General features: G+C 42.7%; 1 protein-coding gene across 1 annotated transcript in view; it reads left to right on the forward strand.

Annotated features, from left to right (window-relative positions):
* The window catches only part of Nln (neurolysin), a 102,409-nt gene that overhangs the window by 58,592 nt on the left and 25,497 nt on the right, over positions 1 to 18,320 (forward strand). The window contains exons 4-8 of the mRNA XM_052159678.1: positions 4,001 to 4,108; positions 6,272 to 6,374; positions 6,930 to 7,090; positions 12,731 to 12,866; positions 15,325 to 15,691. Of these exons, the coding sequence (XP_052015638.1) occupies positions 4,001 to 4,108; positions 6,272 to 6,374; positions 6,930 to 7,090; positions 12,731 to 12,866; positions 15,325 to 15,691 (875 nt within the window). The remainder of the gene's footprint in view (positions 1 to 4,000; positions 4,109 to 6,271; positions 6,375 to 6,929; positions 7,091 to 12,730; positions 12,867 to 15,324; positions 15,692 to 18,320) is intronic.

Here is an 18,320-nt window from a genome sequence, read left to right on the forward strand (position 1 = left end):
CATAAGTGTTATCAATATCCTGTTCATAAATGATAGGATTTAGTTTGTACAGTTTACATGTATCTGTTATAATCATTTGTAGATATCAAATACTGCTTAAGTTTTTAGGCTATTAACTGTATACTTTAACCCATCAAAAGAAAAATAGAAAAAAAACAAGAACCCAAAAAAGAAAAAACATATTTCCTTATCCCATTGGTTAAAAGTAGTAAATATCAGAAGCCAGCAGAGGTGGTGGAGGTCTTGGCATTTCCCAGGACTGACAAAGGCTCCTCAGTCATTCACTGAAAACTAAAATGGGCTCCACGCATGGCTCTGCTCAGTTATATTGGTGATAAAAGCATAGTTTGTTCATGAGAATAGCATGACACAACTTGTTTATTGCTTGTTTTCAGTTGTTGTTCCTTCCTCATTCCCATGACATGTACTATATTAGTGAGAGAGCCAAGGAAGATGGCCCAGGCAGAGGCTGAGGGGTGCCTGACAGCCGCTGAGTGGCACCACAGGTGCAGGCACGTGAGGACACTGAGCACACACTCCACAGAGTGCATGTCTTTAGGGGAAAATCAAATCAGACTATAGTATATGTTCCATTTGGCAGTTTTTATGTCCTTATTTATCTCACTATCTAGGGAAATAAATAGCTTACAAGAACTTTAAGTCATATGTAAAGCAAAATAATCTGCCAACAGATGGTGTTAGTCTGAACTACCGTGAAGGAAAAAGATGTTGGGTACTTAGACAAAAGGCACAAAACCTAAAACCAGGGCACTGCGCCATGGTAGATGCTGACGATGCTTTACATCTGGGTTCCTGAGCTTCTGAAGCAGCTCCTGACAAGACTGCAAGTGGTCAAAGCACTGGCTGTGATGAAAGACTAGATATTTTAAAACTCAGTGGGGGGTACCCCTTTAACCCCAGTACTCAAAAAACAGAGGCAGGCAGATCTCAGTGAATTCAAGGGTAGCCTGGTCTACATAGTGAGCCCCGGCCAGCCAGCAATACACTCTGAGACTCTGTCCAAAGAAATAAAAATAAACTAGATATATAAAGCCCATGAGAAGGAAAAAATAGTGAGCTAAAGGAGCCCATAAAAGTGTGGGGGAATAAAAAACAGAGAAGTTGCCCAGTGTGATGGCGCTTGCATTCAATCCCAGCACTTGGGAGGCAGAGGCAGACTGATCTCTGATGGTCTACAGATTGAGTTCTACATAATGAAGCTCTGTCTCAAAACAAAATTTAAAAAAAAAATTGTTCTAAGATTTTAAAGGGTCATAATCAAGGGTGAGAGTGAACTGGTCAGGAAGATCAGTTAACTAAGCATTTTACAAATTTTTCTCTGCTATTTTTTTTTTTTTTTTTTGTTAGCCAAGTGTGGTTTTGAGAAAATACAAGCACACCGGGAACATGTATGTTTAAAAGCTCTTTGTTAGAGGGGAAAGTAAATCTTGTCCACACAGTGAAAATCAGGGTGCCTACCATCGGATCATGTGAATTAAACATTAGAAGTCTTTGAAGGAGAAGCTTCGCCTGAGCGGACCCGTGGGGTCTGAGGGGCCGAGTCCTTGTCCAGGAAAGAAGATGCAGGCAGTTCAACTGAGCAGTCTGGAGCAGTGGTTCGCAACCTGAGTCAAGACCCCTGGGCGGGTCAAACCACCCTTTCACAGGGGTTGCATATCAGATATCCTGCATATCATATATTCACATTATTATTCATAGCAGTGGCCAAGGTGCAGTTATGAAGTAGCAATGAAAATAACTTTCTGGTTGAGTGCCCACAACATGAGGCACTGTATTAAAGAGTCCCAGCGTTAGGAAGGTTGAGAACCACTGCTCTAGAAAACCACCACTTTCCGGTTGGCAGATCCTCCTGTGAGAATTTGGACTTTACTGGGGCTTATAGAGGAGATAATATCATGAAAGACTGTGGCACAGAAGTGGGCTTAGCAAGTGGGCCTTAGAAGGCCCTCAGTATTTCCTCAGGCCCATGGAGTCCTCCAGAGACTTCAGCATCTTGGTGGCAATGGGAGCGTCTGGTTACTGAGTCAGACTTTTGTTCATTGTCATTTTTGTGGTTAAGCGTTTCCGTATGCTAATTAGTGATGGTCTAATTAGACCCTCAGAATATCCTTTTACCTGTTTGCACTTGTATTGCTCTCTTTGGGAGTATGTGGTTTTAATTTTGTTATAGACTATGAATGTTTCTCTTATATTCTTGAGTGCCTTCTTGTAGATACAGAAGTGTAGACCTACTGTGGGAACCTATAGTAAGCGTGTACAGCCACGGAGTAGCTGAGTGCCACTCGTAACGGCTGATGAGTGTGATTTTTAATAGGATAACCCATGCTAAAAATCATACTGGTGTGGTTAGCTGCTGTTCCCAGCTTAGAACCAAATGTTTCCCTCAGCTCCTCGAGGCTAGTTCTCTGCTGTCTATCTCAACCTCCTAGATCCTTTACAGTAAACCTAGCTCTTGCCAGACCCTGCTTACCATACTGCACATGGTTGTGGCCTGGATACTCCCCACCCCCACCGAGCCTTACAACTTGCAGTGTCGTACTGTCTAGAGACTCTTGTTGCCATGCTCACACCTCCGGACAGACTTCCTGGCGCTGTTGGAGCAGACTAGACGAGCCAGTTAATCACATCCATATGAAGGCTGTGATGTGAACTGTTCACCATCCCTGTGGGAGCCAGTCCACAGCCAGGTTGTCTCCCTCGACATTCTGGGTTTCCTCCCAGATACCTGCTGCTGGATCCTAGTAATTGCCAAAACCAGCTCAGGGGGATTCCAACTCCAATCATGCCCACAAACTCACAATTCCACAGAGGCACAGCAGGAGATTATGATGGAAAAAGGAGTCTAACCATCCCTACCCGCTACTGAGAATACACTCGTGGAAGGTTGAATAAGGCTGGGGGTGTTGTAGCTCTGTGGCACCGATTGATCCGTGGTAGGCAGTGTGAAGGACAGTTTCTATTCTGAGTGGCACTGATTGAAATGCAGCTCAGTTTACCTCCCTGTCACCCGCCAACTCAAATGCCATTTCTAAAACTAAATGCCATTCATTAAAAAGCTAGTCAGTTGGGAGATTTGGAACACTCAGATCTGGATGGCCCTGGTCTTTCATGGAGAAAATGTCCAACTGACAGGAGGCCTGTAAGCTCCAGTGACAGAAGGTTGCCATTGTCCCTCAGCCAAAGTGAGTCTTTTGTACCTGCTGAGTCTGTCTGGAGTCACATTTCCTCCCAGAGACCATGAGCTGACCAGCTACCTTAGATACACACCACATAGCCTGGGACTTCTTTGGATTTTTACATTTTTATTGTCTTGGCTGGGGGATTTTTCCAGCCCCCTCCAGGACCTTCTGTCCTTTGGAGGCTAGCAGCTTTCCTTCTGTTTTAGTGGGGTGCTGACTCATTTTTCCCAGATACTTGTTCACACACAGCCTGCTGTAGTCCCTTGATCTCCCTTGCCAAGTGACAGGAAGGCACTTTTGAAGTATTAGAGCTTTTGCTGGAGTTTTATCCAGCTGTCCTTGTTTGGTATTTTGGCAAGAGAGTCCTACCCAGAATTTGTGCAGAGTTCACCCCATTATTTTTCTTCTTTCTTCTCAAGTGGAACCAGGTTAGCAAGTGATAGACAATTAAATCCAGATGATTTGCAGTAAGAAATGTGCATCAATCATAAAGGCCGCTCAGAAGGAGACTATGCAAATGTGTCCATTATCACAGGCCTCCCAGGGCTCAGCGCTCTAGCTCTGAGGCAGGGCAAGGCTATGCTGCATAGCCTTTTATTTATTTAATATCTCTGTTTTAAATTAGCAGAAGCTCACCAAAGCATAAAAGAAATTAGGTCTTCAGTAGGGCCTGCCCCATAGTCACCTGTGTTCACGGCCCAACAGAGATGATGAATGTTGTGCACTGGCTTTGGCCTGGAGTTGGTTGTTTGCCTGTGTGCTATTACAACAGAAATGACTGACATGCTTGTTAATTTAAGGAAACACTCGATTTGGAGAAGATAAAGCCTGAAGCCAGGCGATACTTGGAAAAGTCAATTAAAATGGGAAAAAGGAATGGACTCCATCTCCCAGAACACATAAAAAATGTGAGTTGTTTCTTTTTATTTTTTATTAATAAGTTTTGTTCTTTGACAATTTTGTGTGTGTGTAAGATGCTTTCTAATTTCTCTCTGTCTCTCTCTGTCTCTCTGTCTCTCTCTCTCTCTCTCTCACACACACACACACACACACACACACACACACACACACACGTGTAACCCTCATCTTCTACCCATCATTTTCTCATTTGAGGAGAAAAAGAAAAAAATGCAGCAAGAACCAACACGTAGGCAAAAAGATGAGTTTTAATAGGATAACCCATGCTAAAAAAAATCCATTTACGATATATTTGATGCTTTTACTTTTCTTCATTTAAAGATTTATTTTATATGTATGTCTGTGGGTTTGTATGTGTGTGTGTGCTGATACCCACAGGGCCCCCTGTAGCTACAGTTATAGTAGTGGTTGTTAGCTGCCTAGTGTGGGTGCTAGGAACTGAACAAGGGTTCTCTGGAAGAGCTGTAAGCACTGTCAACCACTAAGTCATCGCCCTAGTTTCAACTATTAAAACTTATGCTAACCTCATTAGTAACTAAACAACTTACAGATCACACACACACACACACACACACACACACACACACTTTAAAATAGGATCTTACTATATAGCTCTATTTGAACTGGAACTTGCTAAGTAGACCAGGCAGGCCTAGAACTCACAGATTCACCTGCCTCTGCCTCAGCTCTTCTGCCTCCACCTCCACTTCTGCCCCTGCCCCCAGAGTGCTGGGATTAACGATGTGTGTCACCATGCCTGGCAATGGTATGGTTCTTTAGTCCCCTCCAGGTTTTGTTTATTTTATGTGTATCAGGCTTATTTCCTTTTCTATGTTTTATATTCTTAAAATTTGAATTTCATATTTCAGTGCCTGGTTGTATTCTCCCTCTCTCAAGCACACAAAGATAGGTCACTCTTAAGAAACCCTTAATGATAGAGAGTTTGTAAGCCAGCATTTTAGGAGAGGATGCCCTGTGACTAATATATACCTCTCACATGAAGAAAGATTAGCCAGTGAAAAGCATTGTTCAAACATTTTCTTGTGTAAGGCAAATTAAGTCTTCTAGATTCTGTGATAAACTCAGCCTCTTAATTAACCTCATTCTTCATGAACAGGAAATATAATTTATGATTTATTTCCAGGTTATTTCTGTAGAATACAGAACTGGAAATAAGTTTGACAGACATCCAAGTTTTATTTGGTGACTAATGTCATCCTGGCAAAAAGTACTGAGGGTGCCATGGAGACGTCCTATCTGTCACCCGAGTGTCCTTTGACTACTTTGTTTTCTGGTCCCAGTTTCCAACTAGGTGGCTGATGTCACTTGCTTGACCCTTTGACTTCCTGGTTAACCCTCTCTTCTCGTGGGTGCATGAAAATCCTAGTAATTAAGCCATGATTGGTTGCAGCAAACAGAATCCCATTTAAGCAACTTAAGGAAGTGGAAGGGTTTTAGAGGCAGGTGGCGTACTGTGTTTTGTCACTGGCCACCTGATTTCTGTTTCTCTTCTCTGTCTTCAATGATAGTGTTTATCTAAAGGCTTGGTTTTTATTACCATTAAAAAAAAAAAAGTCTACCAATCTAAACACTGCCATCCAGACACACATAGAACTCTGTCTTTAGGTCTCAGTTTAGATACTTGCCAAAATCCCACTTTGAGAACTACTTTGTGTCTAGGAGATTTCATTATCCAGCACTGTTAGAAGAATGAGATTGTCTTATATTTTTCTTGTGGTCCTCTATCATCTCCTTGGATCTCCTACCTAGAACTTTTCCAGAGTTGTTAGAGAAGTGCCGGGCATGGACTATTGGAGTCAGTCATCCCTGCAGGAAGATGGTCTGGGTACCTAGTTGGTATAGAGGACATGACCCTCAAATGTCCACTTTCTGGTCCTATCTGAACCGTGTGGCTGCTGAAGAATGGTGAAGTGGGGAAGAGGAATTGGGGTGCAACGGGCCTGTTCTCAGACAATGTTGAACAGTGTGTAAATGATAGCAGACAGATGGACAGCAGCTGCTGTACTGAGTACATTTCTGAGAAAGGACTTCTGAGATAAGATTTCATGGATAATTGAAACTTGCTGGCCAATAGCAATGAAAAGGCAAAGCTTTTCTCCTGTTAATGCCCTGCCTGTCTTCTTTCTCTTCAGGAAATCAAGTCAATGAAGAAGAGAATGAGTGAGCTATGCATTGACTTCAACAAAAACCTCAATGAGGATGACACGTTCCTTGTATTTTCCAAGGCTGAACTTGGTAAAATTGTGTTGTTTTGCTAAATTGAATTATATCACCTCAAAGGTTCCAACCTAAATTAAAATTCAAAGAATTCTTTTAAAAACTGTCTAGTATCAGTATCTAGTATCAGGGCTGGACAGATAGTCAGTGGTTAAGAGCACTGGCTGCTTTCACCAAGGACCTAGGTTTGATTCCCATCACCTATGTGGTGTCCTTCTTGGTTATGTACACTGGTGTTTATTTAACAGCCTTCAAGCCCTGACAGATTTTCTGCCTCTCCATGTCTCTCACACTGTAAGCTAATCTTTTACTCTGGGGTATTTTATTTTATTGGCTTAATTTTGCCTCCTCACCATTAAAACACCATCTGTACAGGTACCCCGGAACATGTTTGTTTGTTTGTCTGAAACTGTAGCTGGCCCATCACTGCCACCCCGTTCCGACACAATCCAAATAAGAGGGTGCGGTTGTCCTTGCGTCACTAACCTCATGGCATCCCTCAAGCTGCTGAAAGCAGTGTGCCCTCGCTGAGTAACAGTGGGAACTGCTTCACGAGAAAATGGCTTTTTGCAGGTGCTCTTCCTGAGGACTTCATTGACAGTTTAGAAAGAACAGATGAAGACAAGTACAAAGTTACCTTAAAGTATCCCCACTATTTCCCTGTCATGAAGAAATGCTGTGTCCCCGAAACGAGAAGGAAGATGGAAATGGCTTTTCATACCAGGTGCAAACAGGTACCATAAATGTCTTTATTCTGCTCCTCTGTCAGGATCAGAGTGCCCCAGCAACGGGTAGCCCTGGTTCATGTGCATTGCATTTACAAATTGCATACAACTGAGAATTTTAGCTTTCTCTTTTCCTTGTTGTCAGTTTGCTTGCTGTGCCACAAGCTAGACAGTTGTAGTAAAAATAGAACAGATAAAAACAAGAAGTTGTATTCCTTTCCTGCATTTGAAGGCCAGAGCTTGGAAGGAATCTCTCCCCCCTTAACAAGTAACCACCAAGGTAGGTTCTGGAAATTACTATTACTCTGCCTGTAGGAAGGAATGGACAAAGCACAGACCACACATCGTTTAAAACCTGTCTCAAGAAGCTAAAACAACAACAACAACCCGTACAAATAGCATTCAAGGGCTCTAGTCATAGTTCGTGGACTCAAACTCCGTATGTAGCTGCTGCAAGGGAAGCTGAGTATATAGCCTTTAGTTAACAACTATTTGTAGACTTAAGAGGTTTATATTAAAGGGGCTATTAAAATTGATTTTAAATCAAATAGCCAGCTCCATATTAGTTCTGGCTACCAAAGTAACCATGAATATCAGGCCCGTCATTTAATGTCTTGGGCTCAAACACCAAGATCTCCACCTGCCATTCAGTCATCCCCAGTTGAGTTTCTCATGATGTGGCAGCCTATGAAAGGAAAGACAAGACATTAGCCCTGTCTCCCCCAACCCACACCCAGTGCTAGCTAGAATAAGAACAGAATAATTATACATAGGGAGGGAAGGAGGGAGGGAAGGAGAGGAGGAGGGAGGGAGGGAGGAAGGGGGGAGGGGCAAAGACAAGCAAGGTGTGGCAATACAAATCCTTAATCCCAGCAGAAGCAGATGGCTCCCCGTGTGTTTGAGGCCAGGCTGCTATATATATAGTAAGCTCCCTACCAACCAAGGATACCTGACAAGACTTTGTCCCAATTAAAAAAAATGGGGTGGGGGGAGGCAAGAAACAGAAGCATAGGAGGTACATAGACATTTTCAAAAATTATTTGGCAGGCTAGAGAGATGGCTCAGCAGTTAAGAGTACTGACTGCTCTTCCAGAGGTCCTGAGTTCAATTCCCAGCAACCACATGGTGGCTCACAACCATCTGTAATGGGATCCAATGACCTCTTCTGGTGTGTCTGAAGACAGCTACAATGTACTCATATAAATGAGATAAATAAATCGTTTTAAAAAATTTACTTGGCAAAAAGTCCTTTACTAGTTGTATTTCATGCCTCCCACTCCCCTCCCCCCCAGGCCCATGCTAGTTTGAAATATAAGAATTAGGTTAGGAACTAAATAGCAACACTGTGTTCCATATCCTTCATAATAAAATGTCTTGAAAAACTTAGCTTCTTGTACCCTTTACTTCTAGGCAGTAAAATAACTATAGCCAAATGTTGCTTTTGTTTATAGTTCCTACCTATTTTTATTAACTGATTCATTTCTACATTTGTTCCTCTGTTGAAAAGACTTTGCCTTTGGACTTTTAGAAAAGGTAAGCTTTTGCAAGGAAGAAAAGAAGTAGGCAGTGTTCTCAAATTCATCTCTGTAGTTGAATCACTAAAGGACCTCCTGCTCCCATGACCTAGGAATGCGGCAGAGCTGGCTTGTCCAGAGACTGAGTCTGCAGCACAGCCTGCCTTGGCTTCCATCTTCCAGTGTCCTTTCCATTTCCCGCCTTAGACACTGGCCGTTCTTTGAGCTCATCTACCTCCTATAAAATTTTTTAAAAGTAGCACTTAGTGACAAGCATTATTAATTTTCCCAAGCAATTTCTCTAGTATTGCATGGCATAGTGCCAAAGTTATGGCATCAACAGCTGCAGGAAACACTACCCATGTACCCGTGTTCCCATGTTGTAGTCCGTGTGTATACCCACAGTGCGCGGTGCTGCGGCACACTCTACCTATATTATAGTCCGTGTGTATACCCACAGTGCGCGGTGCTGCTCTCCAGCCTGCTCTCTCTCCAGCCGCTCTTCACTTTTTTACTTTTTCATTTTTGCTATAGCAGCATTTTATTCCCATCAGTCTCCATGTTCCATACTACATCTTTCCAAAACCATTCAAAAGCATGATAATCCAAGCTGTAAAGTGGGTTTGAGACTGGCCTGAGCTATAAAATGAGCCCTTGTCTCAAAAATTAAAACCAGCCAGGTTTGTTGGCTCACATCTACAAACCAAGTATTCAGGAGGCTGAGATAGAGAAGTTCCTATGAATTTGAGGCTAGCCTAGGCTACAGAGTGAGACCCTGTCATAACTATCAAGCCCCCGCCCACCCATGTACACACAAAAAACACACAAGAAAGAAAATATGCTGGTTGGGGAGGCAGATGAGGCTCAGTGGATAAAGGAACTAGTCACGCAAACCTGACAACCCCACAAAAAGCCAGCTGCACTGACACACATAATCCTACCAGTCTTACCTTAAGGTGGGAGACTGAGGCAGGAGAATACCTGGAATTGGAGCTCATGGGCTAGCCTGGGGTATGCAGTGCAGCAATAGAAACAAGAGAAGACAGAAACCAAACTCAGAAAGTAGTCCTCAGATATCCACACACTGCAGTATGCACACAACTCCTCATCCTACACACACACACACACACACACACACACATATAAATATAAATATGTGTGTGTGTGTGTGTGTGATATGTGTGTGTGTGTGTGTGAAAAGAAACCGGTCCATAAGTAATTTGCTGACTTGACTGTTGGGATTAATAACTTTTCCTTTGACATCTAAGATTACTTTTCCAGTGCTGAAGAGATGCCTTGGTGGTTAAGAACACTTACTGCTCTGACTGAGGACCGATTTGGTTCCCAGCACCACACGGTGTCTTACAGCCATCAGTAAATCCAATACCAGGGGATCTGAGGACCCATGTGGACCCCTCAAGCACCAGGTACATATGCAGTGCACATTTTTGTGCAGGAAAAACAGGCACACACAAAAATAAAACAATGTTTTAAAAATTAAAAACAAAAAGAATGACCCTTTCTTTTATTGTTAAAAATAAAATAGATTTTTTTTTTTGGTGGCACACATGTGTAACCCCAAGACCCAGGAGGCCAAGAAGATTTCTATGATTCTGAAGCTATTACTTGGAAATACATAGTGAGTTCTAGGCCTGCAGGGCTACCTAGTAACTAGTCTTAAACAGAAGCAAAGACAAGTGTGTGTGTGTTTGTGTATGTCAGTGTATTGTGTCTGTGTGTATGTCAATGTATGTGTATCTGTGTGTGTGTGTGTGTGTGTGTGTGTGTGTGTGTGTGTGTGTGTGTTCCTAACTAGACAGGTTCAAAATAGAAAATGTGTTGAGGAAAAGCCTACAGCCCCCATTTTGAATGTCAAATACCATGGTATGTTCATCTATTTGTGCTATTTAAACAAAGTACTATAGACTGATAACTTATAAGTAATAGAGATTTATTCTTCATGATTTTGGAGGCAGGAAATCCAAGATGCTGTGTGCTCATAAAGAAGAAGGAAAATCTTTTTTAGTCACAGGGGGACAGGGCAAAATCTGCCTAAACTGGGTTCTTCCAGCTCCCTTGTCAGCCACTAATCAATGCGTGAGGACAGCACTAAAAGCTCCCATCTCTTAGGGTCACAGAAGTACAAATTAATTTTCAACACATCTTAGGGGACCTTTCAGACAATAGCATGTGGAATTAAGTACATTAAGTAATGTGCATTCTTCTGGAACCAACACACATTCATAGAACTTTTTATGCTTTCTGAATCTGCATTCATTACAAACTAATTTCCCATTCCCTGTTCCACTTTCGAGGTCTGTAAACTTAGTGGCTGCAGGAGACTCACATGTGCCCTGTGACCCATGTCTCAGCATAATGTCATAAAGGCTTACCATCTTGAAATATGTCAGAATGTCCTTATTCTTAAGGATGAGTTGCATGTCATGGATGTACCACATTTTCTTTTTTTTTTAATTTTTTATTGCTTATTTTATTTATTTACATTTCAAATGTTTTCCCCTTTCCCGGTTTCCCCTCCACAAATCCCCTATCCCACTCTCCCTCCTCCCTAGCATTCACCTATGCTGAGACATCAAGCCTTCATAGGACCAAGGGCCTCCCCTCATTGATGCCAGATAAGGCAGTCCTCTGCTACATATGCAGTTGGAACCATGGGTCCCACCATGTGTATTCTTCGGTTGGTAGTTTAGTCCCTGGGAGCTGGGGAGGGGTGGAGGAGTCTGGTTGGTTGATACTGTTGTTCTTGCAAACCCCTTCAGCTCCTTCAGTTCTTCCCCTAACTCCTCCATTGGGGTTCCTGTGCTCAGTCCAATGGTTGGCTGTGAGCATCCACATCTGTATTGGTCAGGCTCTGGCCAAGCCTCTCAGGAGACAGCTGTACCAGGCGCCTGACAGCAAGCACTTCTTGGCATCAGTAATAGTGACTGGGTTTGGTGACTCCATAAGTCCCTGTATTTGTTTTTTAGACAGGAGCCATTCTGGATTAAAATTTTTGAGAAGGGTGGGTGGCCTCATCTCTCAACTGGAGGTCTAACCTTTGGATAAGGCCTCTACAGGTTCTTTCTCCCCTTTGTTGGGTATTTCAGGTAACATCATCCCTGTTGGGTCCCAGGAGCCTCTTGCTTTCCTGGTGTCTGGGAGTACCACGTTTTCTTGATCCTATTCTCTGTCACTGGGCACTTGAGTTGTTTCCATGAATTTACTATTGAATAATGATGCTTTAAACCTATATATATCTGCAGATACCTATTTTGTGTCTGCTTCAGTTCTTTTAAATGGTTTCTCTAAAGTAGAATTGGGATTATATGATAATTCTGTAGGGTTTTTGTTTTGTTTTGCTTTGTTGTTGTGGAGGGTGCTTTGGTTTGGGACTTTAGGGCTTTGTTTGTTTGTTTTGTTGAGACTGACTCTCATGAGACTGACTTGCCTTAAACTCATTATGTAGCCAGTGATCTTGAATTTCCCGAGCCTCCTGCCTCCACCTCCCAGGTGCTGAGACAAGACGTCCTAGCATGTCTGGTTTGTGTGGAGCTGGTGATCAGAGCCAGGCTTCGTGACCTTTAGGTGGACACTCCACCCACTCAGCTTTGTTCCCCACCCACCTGTCGGAGAATCACTGTATCACTGTAGAGCAGCTGGGCCACTTTACATTCTCATCATACACAAGGGTATCAGTTCCCCTGCATCCATATCAACACATTATTTCCCATGTGTGGATAGCAAAACAAATTCATGTGAAGTTAAAATGGCAAATTTTATACTGTGTATAATTTGCCACAAACACATCAGAAAGTTGTAACAATAAGTATTTGGTACTTTTGTAACTGAAAATAAATTAGAAATCATGGTAGTTTATAAGGCATGTTTTGCTTTGAGTTTACAATACCTCATAGTTTATGAAGAACGTACAGCTCTCTTAGAATCACAGAGCGTTATAGATTATGTCAGGACTAACATGCCACATTTCCAACGTACTTAAGACTGAAATGGAAGCAGTACTTAAAATGGTCTAAACCTGTTTGGCAGTGTCAGAGCCTCGCTGGGGCGATGAGTGTTGTTGGTGTTTTGTGTCCAGTTGCTCACTTTCTTCTGTTTTTGCTGTTCCTGTTACTAGGAAAACACGGTCATCCTGCAGCAGCTCCTCCCGCTGCGAGCACAAGTGGCCAGACTGCTCGGCTATGACACCCATGCTGACTTCGTCCTTGAGCTGAACACGGCGAAGAGCACAAGCCATGTGGCAACCTTCCTAGGTCAGTCCTTGACGAGGGTCGGTTCTGTGGCTTCTGTTTCCTTTGCCCACCTCACTTCACTGCATCATCTCCTTCACCTCTGCCTCACTGAGGCACCGAGGCACCGAGGCACCTTCTCACACATCCTGGTTTCAGGAGAAGGGCATCTATCAGCTATTCACCTCAGATGAGCTCAGTTCTTGGGGCTGCTGGGGTTCTCTGTCTGCTGTTGTTGGGACATCGAGTCTACCTTGTACAGATGGCCAGTGTGGACTAGCACTGTTAGCTCATCGTCTTCATTTACTGCCACTGTGTATTTGATTCTCTATGCTCTGGCTACTGATAGATTAGTATCAAATAAGCAAAGACATGGCATAAAATGAAAACAGAGCATGCATAAAAAAACCTGGCACTTTACCCTCCAAAGTCCCCCTTTCAATATATAAATGTAATAGAGAGTGCATTAAAGTGTTTCCTAATTACTGTCATCACATTCTTTTAAGTCTTTTTTCATAAATTCAAAAAAAAAAAAAAACAAAAAACAGGGTTTCCTAGGCCTAGTGGCACATACCTTTAATCCCAGTATGCAGAAAGATCTCTGAGTTCAGGGCCAACCTGGCCCGCACTGTGAGTGCCAGGCTAGCCATGGCTACATAGTAAGACACTGCCTCAAGGAGAAAATAATAACAACTGAAGTTTCTGGTACAGGGAAATAACAGTGAATAAAGTGCCTGCTAGGAAAACAATGAGGACTAGAACCACATCCCTGAACCTGTGTAAAACCCAAGCCGGCATGGGCCAGCTGTAATCCCTGAACTCAGAGCACAGGCAGAGCATCGCAGGGTAACCAGGCTAGCTGGGCTAGACGGTTAACAAACAGAGGCTCAATGGAGAGACCCTGCTTCAACAAACAAGGTGTAGAGTGATTGAGGAAGGTACCAAATGTTAACACACATGTGCAAGTGTACCAACGCATACACATGAGCACATATGTACACAGATATGTCCCTCTACCTCCCAGGAACTGGGATTGAAGGCATATGCTAGCACAAACTCTAAAATAGTATTAAATACTTTATTCTCCTTCAACAGCATGTCAAAGTATTTAGCTTTAAGTCTTTTATTAGTGGAATCAAATTGGAACTGATTAATAATGGGTTAAAATTGGCCACGATGGTACACACCTATAATCCAGGCAGTCAGGAGGCTCAGACAGGAGGATGCCATGAATCTGAGCCAACCTGGATCATGTAGCACGTACCAGAGGGCCTTAGTGTGAGACCCTGTCACAATAAATTAAAGAATGAAAATAAAGTGATTAAAAGTAGGTTATGAAGTCAGCTTTTAGTCCAAAACTTACTCCACTGTTTCTTCTCAGTAGTCTTGGTTTACATATATATATATATATATATATATGTATATACATATATATATATATATATATATATATATATATATATATATATATATATGGCAGAATCATATATAACTCACAAACAGGTGTTCTATCAGTGACATCTTATTTGTGCATTTATGAGACATTTGGAATAACTCCCTTGTATTAGGAGTAGAAGGTGATGTGCTAAATGCTAGAAGCACAGAAACAGTAAGACACAGTTCTTTCCTTGGGGGTCTCCCCTTGGAGGGAAAGCGGAGCTGCGCACAGGCGGCTGCGTAGGACCGGATGCGTGTCCTGCGGGAGGGCAGTTGAGCTGGGGGCTTGGCAGGTTTTCTGAGAATGTTTTCTGTAGCAGTCACAGCCTGTGCTGAGATATCTCCCTAGCAATTACCCCATTAACTTAACCCCAGAAGATAGTTCCCCCTCTGGCTGGCTTTGTGCCGCCTTGTGACTCACATAGTTAACAGATTTTTGAAACGAAATGCAAAAGAACTTACTCATGCAATTAGCTTTTTAAAAAGCAAATAATCAGAATTTGACCGCAGTATATAAAGTTTGACTATCAATTTCTCCTAAATCTAAAGCTAAAATCTAGAACTGCTGTCTCCAAATCCTCCTCCTTCAGAATGGAGCTATGGAAGGCAGGCCAGCCCCAGACACAAACATACAGAGCAGTTTCTAAATGATGTTGCCTGCAGATCACAGGAGTTTTAGCAACATAGCCTTGCTGAGAAATACGAAGACACAGACACACGCTCACACATGCACAAATTAAGCATACAAGCACATGCTTAATTTTACCGTTGCTTTGTTCTGAATTATAATATCCTGGGTCAGAGCTCTTGAGGTAAGCTTCCCCGTTGTTGCTATTAGAAGGAAATCATGGCTGGGTTTTGGTGATGTGAAAGACAAGGGGGAAAGAGTTATCAACTAAATCACCCTGGAGAGGAAGCTCCGCCCCCTTCAGCTCTTTTCCCTCCTGGTGCTGTTTCCTCTGACTGATCATGTGCAAAACTGGCAGTATGTATGAATATACTTGCTCCAAAGGATGCATCACTAACTCAGCCATTTCCCTCACAGATGATTTAAGCCAGAAATTAAAACCCTTGGGTGAGGCAGAACGGGAGTTTATCTTGAGCTTGAAGAAGAAGGAATGTGAAGAGCGAGGTTTTGAGTATGACGGGAAGATCAATGCATGGGACCTCCATTACTACATGACACAGACAGAGGAGCTCAAGTACTCTGTGGATCAGGAGTCCCTCAAGGAGTACTTCCCCATCGAGGTGGTCACTGAAGGCTTGCTAAGCATCTACCAGGAGTTGCTGGGACTTTCATTTGAGCAAGTGGCCGATGCTCATGTTTGGAATAAGAGCGTTTCACTTTACACCGTGAAGGATAAAGCTACTGGAGAAGTGCTGGGGCAGTTCTACCTGGACCTCTATCCAAGGTACCTGATTGGCTGGTCCCTCGAATACTGCCTACATGAACTGGGGTTAGAGTGTAGGCTGTCGCCAAGCTGTGGTGGCACACACCTTTAATCTCAGCACTCAGTAAGCAGAAGCAGGTGGGTCTCTGAGCTCAAGGCCAGCTTGGTCTACAGAGCAAGTCCTAGGACAGCAAAGGCTACACAGAAAAAAACACAGCAAAAAAAGTAGTCTCTGAAGCCAGAATGTCTGCCCTCATCCCTCGCTACAAGTTACACAGCTCTGCTGTGCTGTCTCCGTACAGTCCTGGAAGATGGGAGTGCTTGTAGCACTGATTTGTGGATTACTGTAAAGATTACGTAGGCTGGTTACTTTCATATCATTTAGAAAACTGCACAGCACATAACTGAATTCTTAAAAACAAACAAAAACCAGAAGAATACATTATAAGTGTGTGGTGTATGTGTGAGTGCACATGCCAGCTAGACGGGGCAACTGAACAGCCTCCTGGCCTGTGTAGTGGGTCTTGAGTAAGCATTAGCTACCATCACCATCACCATCTACTGCACTGACTTAATTTAAAATTGCCCCAGAATGTTTATTAACTAAATAATCTGTCTGCCAATCAGACCTTTACACTCTGTGACAATTTCCTTGTTTGTCTTTCTGGTGGCCAGCACAATATAGTAGAAATAAAATGTTTCTGATGATCCTAAATGCTCAACTTATGTAACCTCCCTGAGATGTTCATTCTTCTGAGCCCTTTACAGGAATACTTGTGTACAAAGGACTGTATGTGCACATTCAGTCAGGGATAAAACTTGAAATGTTATTGTTTAAAGTATGTAACTCTCCAAGTGTTCCATCAGACACGAAATATTTAGATCTTTTTCTCCTTAGGGCACTGTATAAAACAAACCCATCCTTTTGCACTTATGAACCCATTATAAATAGACAGAAAAGAATTCTAGTGCTCCCTCCTCAGCAAGGGTCGGGGAGTATTCCCCTGGCTCTGGATGCTCAGAAGAGGCTGGATTGTGATGTGTTTGGTGGCACAGGTGTCCTTCAGCACCTAGGCTATCCCAAAGCTTTTTGCAAAAGTTCCAGGATGGCCAGTGATGGCTCAGTGGGTAAAGGGGCTTGCCACCAAGGCTGGCAACATGAGTTTGATTCCCAGAAGCCATAGTGAAAGCTTACTGACTCTGACCTACTCACACACACACACACACACACACACAAACACACACACACAGAGTAGTATGCACATACCCACATATATATATACACACATGCACACATACACTAGTGTCAGGTACAGTTTATGTAAGTACTTAAGAGGATAATCCTTTGGGCCAGCAAATGGATTGGTGAGTAAAATCCCATAATCCCACAAGGTGGCAGGAGAGGACTAACTCCTGAGAATTATTATACTCTAGCCTCGACAGAGCAGCTAGCCACATGAATGTAGATACACACACACACACATACACACACACACACACACACACACACACACACACTTTAACCCAGGAAGTCTTTCCTGTCTCTTAACACAATTCCAAGGGACAAAGCCCTCCCATCCACTGTGTCTCTACAATATACTTGCCTTGTTTGATATTAGAGATCTGGTTGTTGCTACCAGAAATTTTATGGAGAACATAGGTGAAATCTGTTGTAAGAATAATCCACCTAACTTATGCTCATTTCTGTCACAGTCTGCAAAAAGGTGAAATACAGGTTAACAGTATTATTTGTCTGACTCCAGCACAGGATTCAGAGTAGATTCTTTAAAGACTTGTTTTCTTTTTAAAGCACATTTTATTTTTATTCATCAAATACTGAGATTTCCAAACAAACAGAATCTTCTGATTCTTACATGAAACTGCAAGGTAAGAACTTTTAGTTTCTATCACTTTATAAACACAACATGAAAAGACATAATCTTAAAATCTAGATAATTTTCAAATTAACTAAATTGAATATTTGTTTATTTGTTTCATTTTGTTTGGGGGTTGTTGTTTTTTAAACAAGATCTCTCTGTATATCCCTGGCTGTCATGAAGCTCACTATCTAGTCCAGCTGGCCTCGAACTCAGAGAGATCCTCCTGCCTCTGCTTCCTAAGTACTGAGATTAAAGGTGTAAATCACCACACAAGAGCGGGAGAGGTGCTCAGAAGCTGAGACCAATGACTGCTCTTCCACAGGACCCCCAGATGGCTGCTCATGGCCATCTATAAGTGCCATCCCAGCGGGTCCAACACCCTTTTCTAGACATGTGGGCACTGTAGACACGTGCTGCCCAGGCATACATCTTTTCTGGAGGATCAGAGTTCAGTTCCCAGTACGCACATCAGGCAACTCACAGCCACCTATGATTCCAGGTCCTGGAGATTTGACACCTGACCTCCACAGGCACCTGTACACATGATCTACACACACATGATCTACACACACCCATAAATAATAAAAAATAACTTTAAGATAAATTATAAATAAAAAGCCTCAGAGAGGCTTTACAAATTAGCAGAAAGTCTTTTATTGAAAAATAGAAACATGTAAAATTTCCTAAGGTTTTTAGTGGGAACATTTACTTGTTGCCTCCACGGTACACTGGCACCCATTTTACACTCTCATCAAGTACATACAGCACAT

The sequence above is a fragment of the Apodemus sylvaticus genome, chromosome 16 (assembly GCF_947179515.1).
Source record: "Apodemus sylvaticus chromosome 16, mApoSyl1.1, whole genome shotgun sequence".
Classification (NCBI taxonomy): domain Eukaryota; kingdom Metazoa; phylum Chordata; class Mammalia; order Rodentia; family Muridae; genus Apodemus; species Apodemus sylvaticus.